Source organism: Sinocyclocheilus grahami, unplaced genomic scaffold (assembly GCF_001515645.1).
Source record: "Sinocyclocheilus grahami isolate Dianchi unplaced genomic scaffold, SAMN03320097.WGS_v1.1 scaffold471.1, whole genome shotgun sequence".
In the NCBI taxonomy this organism is placed as follows: domain Eukaryota; kingdom Metazoa; phylum Chordata; class Actinopteri; order Cypriniformes; family Cyprinidae; genus Sinocyclocheilus; species Sinocyclocheilus grahami.
The window spans coordinates 174,166-187,926 of NW_015505650.1; the positions used below are offsets into that span (position 1 = coordinate 174,166).

The 13,761-nt window shown below is 39.0% G+C and overlaps 1 protein-coding gene across 1 annotated transcript in view; it reads right to left on the bottom strand.

The window, feature by feature from the left end:
• LOC107553349 (synaptotagmin-17-like) overlaps window positions 1-7,536 on the bottom strand; it is a 9,704-nt gene extending 2,168 nt beyond the window's left edge. Inside the window, exons 1-3 of the mRNA XM_016235550.1 lie at window positions 7,486-7,536; window positions 5,725-6,647; window positions 646-817 (exon numbers count right to left, since the gene is read on the bottom strand). Coding sequence (XP_016091036.1) covers window positions 646-817; window positions 5,725-6,647; window positions 7,486-7,504 — 1,114 coding nt within the window. The 5' untranslated portion in view covers window positions 7,505-7,536. The remainder of the gene's footprint in view (window positions 1-645; window positions 818-5,724; window positions 6,648-7,485) is intronic.
• Between the last annotated feature and the right edge of the window lie 6,225 nt (window positions 7,537-13,761).

Sequence of the window (13,761 nt, forward strand, 5' to 3'; positions counted from 1 at the left end):
ATCTATATTTCTGAATATCTATCTATCTATCTATCTATTTATCTATCTATCTGATGAGTGTTGGGGGTAATGAATTACAAGTAACGCGAGTTATGTAATCAGATTACTTTTTCCAAGTTACTAGTAAAGTAATGCATTACTTTTTAATTCACAAGTAAATATCTGACAGCTGTCATGTCGCCATGTTGAGAGAAATCGGGCGTAAGAGCAGAGGCATTGTGTGCGCTGTGTGAACATGATGTTACTGTAGTTCTACTGTAGAGCTGCGCCCTCTACTGTACAGACATACATTTACATTTCCTTCAGGCTGAGGCCTATTCATTTCATTTTTGGTGTGAAAGGGCTTTTACATTTGCCAAAAATTATTATTTTTTCATTAAACACAAACATGCAAGCTTAGGCCAGATGTGAAAAAGCAACGCAAAAGTAATGTAACACACTATTTTCCATAAAAAGTTACTAAGTAACCCAATTAATTACTTTTTTTAGGGAGTAACGCAACATTGTAACTTTTAAAAGTAACTTTCCCCAATAATGTATCCGACTTTGATGAATAAATGTACATTTCCTGTATACATGTTTAATGTTCATGTTCAGACACTTTTTTCCAAAGTGCAAGAAATTTATTCATTCAGACAGACAGACCTGGAGTGCCAGGCATCCTGGTGAGTTTGGGGAGGTTCTCAGCTTTCCTCACCATCACCTTCATGCGATGCGCCAGCGTCTGATACTGCAGCAGAATCAGGATCTGACCCAGAAAGCGCACCGGACAAGCAGAAGCCCCGACGTCCCCCACTGCATCCTGGGAACTCTGACTCTGAACGGACACAAACACGTGATGTGAAAGAGCTGATAGGAAAATAAAAGATGCATTTGAGATTTATGATGAATTATAATTACTACTGTCTGGAGTAGATGTGAGGCATGTTTGCCAAGCATCTAGACACGGATCTTTCCAGATCATGAATGTTTCTAGCACTTTCCTCAAATAACATCTCCTCGTAATCGTATTAGACTGTCAGAGGAAGCACAAACTCACTGCCCAATTACATCTGAACATCAGCATCAAACGCACTGAAGTGTTTTCAGTGTGACTCTGAGCCCACGCTGAATCAAACCCAGCATCTACTGGAACGAGACGTGTTCATTACGTAACGTCTACTCATTATGCTGACAAAACTTCAGCAAACCAAAACCTTCAACTGCAATTCCAAGAGTTTTAAAGCTACATCCACCAAATTCAGACCACACTCAATCTCTCTCTCACTATATATATATATATATATATATATATATACATACAGTATATACTGTGTGTATATATACTGTATATATGTCAATACCTATCCAATCCATCTGAATATCTAAATATCTATCTATCTGAATATCTATCTGAATATCTAACTGAACATCTATCTGAATATCCAAATATCTATCTGAACACTTGAATATCTATCTGAATATCCTAATTTCTACCTGAACATCTGAATATCTAACTGAATATCCTAATATCTATCTATATATCTATCTATCTGAACACTTGAATATCTATATGAATATCCTAATATCTATCTATCTGAATATCCGAATATCTATCTGAATATCCGAATATCTATCTGAATATCCTAATATCTATCTATATATCTATCTGAACATTTGAATATCCTAATATCTATCTATCTGAATATCCAAATATCTATCTATATATCTGAATATCCGAATATCTATCTATCTATCTATCGATCTATATTTCTGAATATCTATCTATCGATCTATCTATCTATCCATATTTCTGAATATTTATCTATCTATCTATCGATCTATATTTCTGAATATCTATCTATCTATCTGAATATCCGAATATCTATCTATCTGAACATTTGAATATCTATCTGAATATCCTAATATCTATCTATATATCTATCTATCTGAACATTTGAATATCTATCTGAATATCCTAATATCTATCTATATATCTATCTGAACATTTGAATATATATCTGAATATCCTAATATCTATCTATATGTCTATCTGAACATTTGAATATCTATCTGAATATCCTAATATCTATCTATCTGAATATCCAAATATCTATCTATCTTAATATCCGTCTGAATATCTATCTATCGGAATTTCTATTTATCTGAAATCAGATTACTTTTTCCAAGTTACTAGTAAAGTAATGCATTACTTTTTAATTCACAAGTAAATATCTGACAGCTGTCATGTCGCCATGTTGAGAGAAATCGGGCGTAAGAGCAGAGGCATTGTGTGCGCTGTGTGAACATGATGTTACTGTAGTTCTACTGTAGAGCTGCGCCCTCTACTGTACAGACATACATTTACATTTCCTTCAGCCTGAGGCCTATTCATTTCATTTTTGGTGTGAAAGGGCTTTTACATTTGCCAAAAATTATAATTTTTTCATTAAACACAAACATGCAAGCTTAGGCCAGATGTGAAAAAGCAACGCAAAAGTAATGTAACACACTATTTTCCATAAAAAGTTACTAAGTAACCCAATTAATTACTTTTTTAGGGAGTAACGCAACATTGTAACTTTTAAAAGTAACTTTCCCCAACAATGTATCCGACTTTGATGAATAAATGTACATTTCCTGTATACATGTTTAATGTTCATGTTCAGACACTTTTTTCCAAAGTGCAAGAAATTATCTATATATCTGAATATCCAAATTTCTATCTTAACATTTGAATATCTATCTGAATATCTATCTATCGGAATTTCTATTTATCTGAACATTTCTCTATCTGAATCTCTATCTATCTATCTATCTATCTATCTTAGCAGCCACCTGCCAAGGCCTACACACCTTGAAACAACGAATGCTCACTGCAACAATTTTAAAATTTTAAAAAGGCGCCTCTCACTGAACATTTGAATATCTATCTGAATATCCTAATATCTATATATCTGAATATCCAAATTTCTATTTGAATATTTGAATATCTATCTGAATATCTATCTATCGGAATTTCTATTTATCTGAACATTTCTCTATCTGAATCTCTATCTATCTATCTATCTATCTATCTATCTATCTATCTATCTATCTATCTATCTATCTATCTATCTTAGCAGCCACCTGCCAAGGCCTACACACCTTGAAACAACAAATGCTCACTGCAAATAGAAAACAATTTTAAAAAGGCGCCTCTCACTGCAAAAACCGTGTTCTGTCTGATCGGGGCCTAAGACTTTAAACTACCCTTCAAACCATTGTAGAGCTTCTTGTCAGGCCCACATTCACAGTTTTTCTAGTTCCTCCTCTTCTCTCTCTCTCTGTATTTCCTCCTCTGCTCTGTGATGCATCTCTGCTGCATTACTGAACTCTGCTGGCTCGTGTCCATCTCTCTGCAGGGCACAGCACACTGGCTCCAGGCTACACTAACGCACCACTTGTTGGCACACTAGTCACGCAGTCGTGCAATCCCACTGCTGTAGCGTTTGTGTTCTAATGACAGCAGACAGAAACCTTTCCAGATCTCACAACTGAGAAGCTCACATACTATTTGCATTCCTCTACCATGGGTTCAATTCCCAGGGAATGCATGAACTGATAAAATGCACAGCTTCAATGCAAAGTCAAATTGGATAAAAATGTCTTCCATTACTGTACTATATTCTACTGACATCATATGTTATGTGGCTGTCAATGGAAGCTCCTCTGGGCATCATCCTCTCGACTGACTCACTCGAGCAAAACTGCATCATTTGATGGATTCAGCAGTAATCAAACACAAACTATGAGGTCAAACAACACTTTTGGTTCTTCTTAACCAGTTGAGTCATACTGAAATCACAGCCAATAAGGGGTGTGTTTCCCGAAAGCAACTATGGTAGTAAGTTCCGTCGTTACCAACAGAGTAGGATTTTGGATGAATGAGATTAGGGTGGGACAACTGTACATGTTTGTCACGCAGTCGTGCAATCCCACTGCTGTAGCGTTTGTGTTCTAATGACAGCAGACAGAAACCTTTCCAGATCTCACAACTGAGAAGCTCACATACTATTTGCATTCCTCTACCATGGGTTCAATTCCCAGGGAATGCATGAACTGATAAAATGCACAGCTTCAATGCAAAGTCAAATTGGATAAAAATGTCTTCCATTACTGTACTATATTCTACTGACATCATATGTTATGTGGCTGTCAATGGAAGCTCCTCTGGGCATCATCCTCTCGACTGACTCACTCGAGCAAAGCTGCATCATTTGATGGATTCAGCAGTAATCAAACACAAACTATGAGGTCAAACAACACTTTTGGTTCTTCTTAACCAGTTGAGTCATACTGAAATCACAGCCAATCAGGGGTGTGTTTCCCGAAAGCAACTATGGTAGTAAGTTCCGTCGTTACCAACAGAGTAGGATTTTGGATGAATGAGATTAGGGTGGGACAACTGTACATGTTTGTCTGATTAAAGGCTGGAATACACTGCATGACTTTTGTGGTCTAGTTGCATCAATGCTAGTTGGCAAAAGTCAGAGTCAGTTTGCAATTGAGAGATTTTGCAGAAATGTGCATAGTGCATGATGGGCACAGACTCCTTTTCTTTAGCCTTAGACTACAATTCCATTAAGTTCAAGCATGTTTCGTTTTCTAAGCAAATTTTAGAACACATCGTTTTCATTTGTCACATGTATCTGTTTGAATTTGCTGTTTTTGGAACAGCTTAGTTTTTGATTCTCAGTTGTTTGGTGCATAATGCCCAGTTTCTCTCTGTAACCATGTACAAAGTCTGAAAATCTGTTCAGACTTTAATTCGTGTACTGTATTCCAATCTATGATTCCATCAAGATGGAGGTTTCAAGCATGCTTTTTGTGTTTTGAACCAATTTTAGAACACATCGTTTTCATTTGTCACATGTATCTGTTTGAATTTGCTGTTTTTGGAACAGCTTAGTTTTTGATTCTCAGTTGTTTGGTGCATAATGCCCAGTTTCTCTCTGTAACCATGTACAAAGTCAGAAAATATGATACATAGTGTTTTAAAATCTGTTCAGACTTTAATTCGTGTACTGTATTCCAATCTATGATTCCATCAAGATGGAGGTTTCAAGCATGCTTTTTGTGTTTTGAACCAATTTTAGAACACATCGTTTTCATTTGTCATGCATCTCCTTGCAACGAGACGCATGTTTCTGCATGAGTTTATTGTTATCGGAGCGACTTCTGTTAGTGTGTGATCCTCAAGGATGGAATAGAAACTAGTCCAGACTGTAAATCTGTGCAAAAGTCAAGTAGTGTATTCCAGCCTTCAGTCGTTTGGTGTACGATGCACTGTAACTAGGACAGGGCGGTATGACAGTATATATCGTTACCGCGAAATAAAGTGTCTATCGTTAGAGATTTTGCTATATCGTGTATGCAAATATATCTGCATAACATAGTACTGCTTAAACGTTATATACACCTTTTGAGTGATAAGGAAACATGCATGAATGAGAAAATAAACAGTGGGACGCACTTGGGAGTTATTAAGTGCAAGAAGCTGTGAAAAAGAACTCACAGCCGAAGCGCGCACACTGAAAGCCCTTCTCAGACAGCATGCGATCGCAGAAACAGATCACTTTCCTGTTTTATTGTGCTTGAATGGTCAAATACGCACACAGTAATGTTATAAAAGTAAACACAGTCGGTTATATGTTTAATAAATGTAAACAGTTGGGTGAAAACCGGATGTGTCTCCTCCAATACCTTCCTCAACCTCCTCCTCACAGGGTTGAGTTGACGATTAAAGGTGACGGTGCAGTCGGGTTCCCAGTGGATTTCAGCACATGCCAGTTCGAGTTCACCCACAGCCGTCTCCCTCAGACCTGAGAAATCCCTGCTGGACACGGTCAGTCTGAGCGTGCAGCGCTGAAGCTCCTCTGCCGACCTCACCTGCAGCTGGAACACCTGCGCTGGAGCCTCCGGACCGAGGCTGTGTCTGCGCGTCGGGCCGCCCTGAAGCGGTGTGGGGCAGATCGGAGGCAGACAGGCCCTCACCGTAGTCCTGCTCAGTTTCCTAGAGCCCCGGTAGAGACCCAGAACGGTGACGGTGAGTTTGCCCTCAGCTGGTGAGAACAGAAGGGTGAAGTGAAGGGAAGGTGTGGGTTTGTGAGAGCCGGAGCCGTAATGTCGGCCGCTGTCGGCGTTCAGCCTGCTCCTTTCCGAAAACGAAACGTTATCACTGCTTTTGAGATCAACCGCCCGGCATGACTTCCCAACCAGGCCGAGCTTAGGAATGCTTGGGAGCGAGGAACGACTACGGACAGGTTTAGAGTCTTTGTAGGGAACGGCGGGGGAGCTGAGCCGCCGTAGATTGAAACGAGACTTGTGAGGATAAGATGGTAAAGAAAGATCGTCTTCTGACGGCGTCGAGCTGCTGTTAAATGAGGGATAGTCCAGCACGTCTCCGTCCAGTTCCTCATACTGCTGTTTGATTGGCAGGGTGTTGATGGAAGGGGAGGGGCTTAGAGTCACAATCACATGATCTGCAGGTAGAGGGGGTAAGGAAAGCCCCGCCTCCTTATCATCTGTGAGGCGGGACTTATGAAGCCAACGGCAGACGATGCAGCCAATCACCAGGCAGAAACAGAGAACGGCCAAGCCAACAGCCAATAAGATTTGGAGATGCACTATTAAAGTAAACACACACACAATAAACAAAGTCAAAATCCATAATTTCTAGCAAAGCCAAATTCATGGGTTAAATTCTTAGGGAATGCATGAACTGATAAATTGTTACATTTGAATGCATACTTAGAATTTGGAATTCTTCCAAATGCATAAATAATAAATTCTGAAGCCTCAGTTGAATATATTTATAATAGGACTGAATTGATGGCACATGTCTGAATATACTGCAGCATGATTTCACTAAAATCATCAGTGATTTTAATGACTCGTAGCAGTCTTATGTGGTTAAGCAATAAACATTTTGCTGTAGTGGACCTAGAAATCTCACGGTGAAAACTATTAGAGGCAAACGCACAGACTCTGAGGGTTTGCTTTCTGTCCGAATGCAACTCATCATCCCTGATCGCATTAAGGCTCCGAGGAAATGGCCCTGGTTTGTAATCACTGTGATCAGAACCAGAGCCCAGCTGATGTCAAGCCGCAGACTGTGACGGTTCATAACGACGTGTATGCATATAACTCAATTAATCTATTCAATAACAGTCAACTATGAAGTCACATGCCAGCTGTGTCTCCTGTACTACTGCATGTTGTCTTTCGAGTACGTTTAGCAAAATCTCACACGTGCATATTTGTGAAAATTACAAATCTTACAGCTCTTTATATAATTGCTTTAAGGTGCTGCTTTTGTCTTAGTATAGACTGGTATAGTATAGTATAAAAACTCATGCATGACATAGCTTATCTTCCTCATGATTACCAATGAAGCAAACATGAATTGCAAGCAAAACAATCAATAAAACATCTAAACTAGACGCACAAAGATATATTTCTTACCTTCAAGTTCTACCTGCATATTCCCAAAGACTGACAGCACTGCTAACTCCTCAAACCTGCAGCTAAATCTGAGTAACTAGTGCTGTCTGAGCTGCAGCTCTCACTTGAGTGGCTCACGAGTCCCTGCACATACACGTACACTATCGGACTCGGTTTCATCAATTCGGTTTACTGCTGACGCGTGACGGTACGAGGAGATTCGAATTAGTGAAGTAATGCATTTAAAAACCGGCGAGATTATAAATAGAAGCGTCAGATTTATGTGGTCTCCACATGATCTAGTGGGCAAAATTGAATGCATCTCTCAAATCCCGAATATATAATGCAGATTTTAGCAGAAACAAACCTGAATAAACTGGTTTAAACTGACCAAACTGAGAGACGAGCCTTTTTTTCCGCCCCAGCATGGTATCTATCATAAAGCTCAAGTTTGGGGCAAGTTGTCACATTTCTATTGGGGCGGTTTCATTAATCCAGAGTGACAAAATACAATATTTATACGATATTAACTCTTTTCCATTTTTAAAATTGTTTTCCTGTTTAAATTATTGTTGGAATTCGGTAAATAGCAGATCATGTGTTTTCTTTACCAGTATGTTCCAGATGGAAGAAGACTATTCAAGTATTCTTATCAAATTTGAGCATACCCTGCTATTAAATGAACTTTTTACTAGGTAGAAACTGTAAAAATAGCTGTGTATTGTAGAGGGTCATCCAGACATTAAAATCTATTCAAACAACCGTCTCTGTTAACTCATGCATCTCATCTGAGAAATGCATTTATGTACACATACAGCAGGTTGTTCACTGTGTAACCGGTGAGTCTGCATATACAATTCCTGCTGAACACAACATTAATTTCCAGATGGGTCATAAAATATCTGATCTCACCCAGGGCTCAAATCTACTGCCAGCAAAGACAAAACGCTGCATTTGCAACCCAATGTTTCCTCCCATAATGTGATGTATTTCTCAGTGAAAAAGGATTTTATTTAATGATTTTATCCAACCTGCAATATTTCAATTTTATATTGACTATAAACAGTTTGATTATAATATCCTTCACTGATTCAATAACATCTAAAAAGAGAATAACTGCAATTTATCGAGATATATTCTATTATATAAGCTAATCACTGATTTAATTAGTTCTCAATTCATATTTTTCCCTCCTATATGTCATAATGTGCATCATGTATAGTTGTATAATCTTTATTTAGTAAAAGCCAGCTATCATTCACACTGAAAAAAATAACAAAATAAAATCCTCGTCACAATTGCACTAACAAATTTTAAGTAAATTTTACTGCTCTGTACTGAAGAAATCTCAAGTTACTAAACCTAACAACAAAAGCAATGATAAACACCCTTACCAAAAAGTAGTATACTTCAAGTTTATTTTAGTAAGTATACTTAAGTAAAGTTCAAGTATATTTTAAGTATACTTTATGTAGTAAGTATACAAATATCAGTGTACTAGTAGTATACTTGTAAGTGTACTATTTCAATACTCATTGGGACTAAATTGGCCCACTTTCTAGTATATAAAAGTATACTTTTAAGTATAGCAGTAGTACACTTTGAGTACACAGCTAGTTTACATCAAAATGTTTAGTTTGTACTGCAACTATACTAAAAGTGAACTTATAGGTATACTGATTATGTACTAATTAAATACTTGTAGTAGCATTTTAGTACACTTTGAAGTAGTCTCAGTAAACTACTAGTTTAGTAGTTTTATACTGCAAGTATACTCGTAAGTTTTCTTTAAGTGAACTTTACATCACACTTTAACTCTGTCCCTGTTTAGGTATTAATTTGTATATATTTTGTTACATGAATATCTGAACATACAAAACATCAAAAGAACAGGGTATCTGCTTGTAAACAAAAAAAATGTATTCTAGCTTCATGCACTCTTTTTTTAAACACTTGAATGTGGATAAGTTTCATAAATAAAAAAATAAAGAAATAAACAACATTTTGAACAAAAAGCTGAAAAAAGACTGTGAATTGGATTCAGAATGATCATCAAAACGTAAAGTCGATCAACACCCCAAAGCTTGACAGTCATTAGTACCGCTTCATTTTATTCCATAACGTTGCACAGTTTTGATGCTGTTTTATGTCTGATGAAGCATCTGTTGTTTCGGTTTCTTCTTCACTTGTGTTTTTGGGAAATTCTGTACAGAAGATGTGTACTAGCGCCTCCTACAGTATAACAATGAAAACACGGATTCTAGGAGCACAATTATAGCTAAAATATATTTAGACTTTTTCTAAGTATAAATCAAGTATACTTAAAAGTCATTTTAAGTATATTTCTGAGAAGTACATAAAGCCCATTTCTGAGAAGTACATAAAAAGTAAACTAAAAGTATACTTTCCTAGAAAGAAGTATAAAAGGAAGTATTTAAAAGAAGTATACTAATAGCACACTTGAATAAACTTCTTTTTCTTAAGGGCATTGTAAATACAGCTGGGCAATAAAATCAACCTTATTAATTATGCCCCAGTGCATGATGGGAACGCCAGTATTGGAAAAGTTGAGTAGGTTTTGCCTAATTTTATAACATTGATATTTACGCTTTAATTTTAACAAGCTTGAATTGAGTACAAATATAGAATTTGCTTCGTTTTTTTTTTTTTATCGTGTCCTGAACAATCTTTTTATTGTTGAAATTACATTTGTTTTTCTGTAGTATTTACCACAGAACATCATTTTTGTGTCACTCTGATTAAATTGCAGAAATCAGTTTGATAGTTCCAACATATCAAAAGAAGGACAAATATGAAAATGCTACCGTTCTGTAAGCTGACTGACATCCCGATCATTTTCTCCTGTCCTTGTGTAAACAATCGGGTCATAATTAATAAAGAGGAATGTCTGAGCTTGACCAGAGCAGATTTCTGAAACTCTATTATAAGCTTTTATCGAATTACTTCCTTAATTCACAACACAATCATATCACTTTTTAAGCATTAGTGCGTTGAGAAGGTTCTGCAGGAGAGATATGACCCGTGTTTCTGTGTCCGAGAGAGAGTGTTCACGGATGAGCCGCAGAACCGCCTCGATCAGAGGATTCTCTCTCTCTGGCATGAAATTGCAAGCTCATTATAGTAATTCTGTAGCTGAAGGATGACTTTTTGTGGCAGTGGTTCATTTTGGCCGCTTCAGTGCAGTGACGTCCTGCTGAGTTTGCTTGATAAACTAGATTTTGAGCTATAAAGCACACAGATATTTACTTGAGAACATGCCATGTAGATTTATAATTTGCATTATTTAAAACCCCTTACAGAAAAACAACATGAACTTCACTTGTGCAATCACATATGAAACACACATGAAACTTGTGTGAAACCCATGTGATCACACATTTACACCATGAAAATGTTTCAAAACCACAAGTTTCACGTGTGTTTCACATATTTCACATGTAGGGCTGTGAATCTTTGGGTAGACAGCGAATCGATTCACAGGTTTTCGCAAATTCAGAATGATTCAATTCAATTCGATTCACAATTAAAGGGGACATATGATGCGATTTCAATTGTTCCCTTCTCTTTGGAGTGTTACAAGCTCTTGGTGCATAAAGAAGATCTGTAAAGTTGCAAAGACTAAAGTCTCAAATCCAAAGAGATGTTCTTTATAAAAGTTAAGAGTCAGCCACGCCTACCTAAAACACCTCGTTCTAACACGCCCCCACATGTCTACATCACTATGTGGGAAGATTTGCATAACGCCGGCCAAATGTTCACGCAAAGAAAGAAGGCATAACTTTTATTCTCGCTGTAGTATTGTTGACGCCGCCGCCGTGTAGCACAGTATGGTGAGGGGCGTAACATTTCCGTCACACGCTTGAGGTATTCGGCCAATCACAACGCACTGGATAGCCGGACTACATATAGCAACTAGCGCTACTTTCATGCATGTGATTATCAGATAAACCTCGCGATCTTATTTCAAGGTTGTTGTTAATGCTGTGGTTATTTTAACAGTTTCCTTCGCACATTCGGTTTAACGACATTGTTAAAACGCATTTATCATTCAATGGACATGTGCGTATGCATTAGACACTTTTTTACAGAAATTGCGATTCATTTGATTCTTAGCGTTTTAAATCGATTGCTGTCCGAAATCGACGATTCACGATTCAAAATCCATGTTGAAGATATGCATATGCATCGTCAGGGTTTGTAATCGATGCATCGAGAAAATGAGGGAATCGTCACACCCCTATTCACACGTGAAGTTCATGTGGTTTTTCTGTAAGGGACCGCAGGCCAGGGGTCTCTAACGAGGGCCCCGTTCACACAGCTCTTTAAATATCAAGAGTTTATCCTTGAATCCAGCCCAAGCAAACCAGTTTTCACCTTCCACACTGTGGTTTGGAAACAGTTGTCCTAAAGGACTTCTAAACAGTAGCACACAATGGTTTTCAATCCTTGTGCCCGAGAACTTCAGCACAGCACATTACATTACGTACATTTCCCTTATTTAACACATCTGTCAAAAAAACAACAACAACAAAAAAAACTATATATATATAGTGAAAATGTTTGCCATGTAATCAACCAAATTATGCACATGTACTCGTTATTTTGGCCATTAAATGTTCGATGTATATTCGTCTCACGTTTTTTTTACTCACTAGATTTGTTTGTTTTGGACTTTTATTTTGCCATTTCGCGCATGCGCAGTTCAGCAGTGTGACTATACTGTCAATAGACTTGTAAACATCGTCTCAAGTTACGTATGTAACCATGGTTCCCTGAGTAGGGAACGAGACACTGCATCCTCTAGGGGTCGCTATGGGGAATGCCTCGTCAGATACGGTAGACCAGTCAGGGTAGCATGAAAGCGTAACCGCGCCGGGGGCCTGATGATCACGAAAGTTCCCGCAGAAGCCTGTGTTATGGCTGCATGATCCAGGAAGTATGAAGCCGAAAACCGGCTTACTTACCGTCTGGACATATATCGACGAGTGAAATAAGAACTGCAAGTCGAGCACCTGGTTCTGAACCCAGCAGAGGGGGTGCTCATCGAGGACCTACCCTAGAAAGGGACAGAAACACACAGGTCCCGGGAAACACTGCAAAGAAACTAGCTGAAGGGTTATACACACAACCACCAGTCTCATTAGATACACATATATATATATATATATATACTGTATATACACATTAGACATGGATCGTACTCACCCACCATGGTTCCCGCGTCGGAGCTCTGTCCGGAGAAACCTCTAGACCGGACCATCAGTAAGATGGTCACTATGAAGCCACAGAACCAACCAAACCTAATAGGTTCAGTATAGGAGACTGTAATGCAGGAAATTTCCCACCTAACCTCGGTCAGGTGGAGAGATGGTGGTTACAGGGGAATTTAGGAAGGTGAAGATAAGGGCAGATGTAAGACCCCTGAAGGAAATTAGTAGATACTGAGGTATCACTCTGATCCGGACAAAAGCACTGACGCCCTGTCTGGATCACATCCCTTAGGTTTTTTACTCACCTTTCTTTGACCCGTGATTCTTCCTACCCCTACCCGTGGGCGGGGGAGGAGTGCGAGCTGCGACACTAGCCTTCTGAGCCAGTCTCTGATCCTCAAACTGAGACGGGCTAGGACCCCTGAGTTGTTCGGGCTCAGACCTGGACTTCTATCCCAGTCCTTCAGCCGGTCAGCCTGATATGCTTGGAGCATCACCATCGTGTGCAATGAAGCGACAGCCCGACCAGCTGCTGCTGCGTATGCCCTGGCATCCGAGCGAGATGTCAAGGAGGGGAGTCTTAGAGGACGTCTCACCCATAGAGAGATAGCTGACCAGCGTCTCTCTATAGGGGCATCTTCTCATAACCGCTTTTGCGCATCGCATCGATGTTGGATGTCGGAATCGATGGATGCGTGAGGAAAAAAAAAACGGCCTCTTCCATTCCTTCTCAATCTTTATATGAAAACCAGGAAGAAAGAAAGGCTCACCTGAGCTGGAGGGTTTATGGCCAGAAAAATAACGTTCATCGAGATATTTCGCGACGTCACTTTCTTCACGGCAAGTAAAGCCTCGCCGTGGCGCGATCCATAATTCCCAAAAGCTCATCATACGCAGGGCAGGAGGATTGGGAAGGCTCAGCCTCAGCTTCTTTGCCCTCCTCAGACATTTCCTGCTTTTGCTGGGCTGATCCCAGCAGAGCACTGGCCCCTGAATCAGACAATGTTAATGAAATAACATCATCCTCCAGCGGCTCACTCTCGTGCACAGCCGACGATCACGAAAG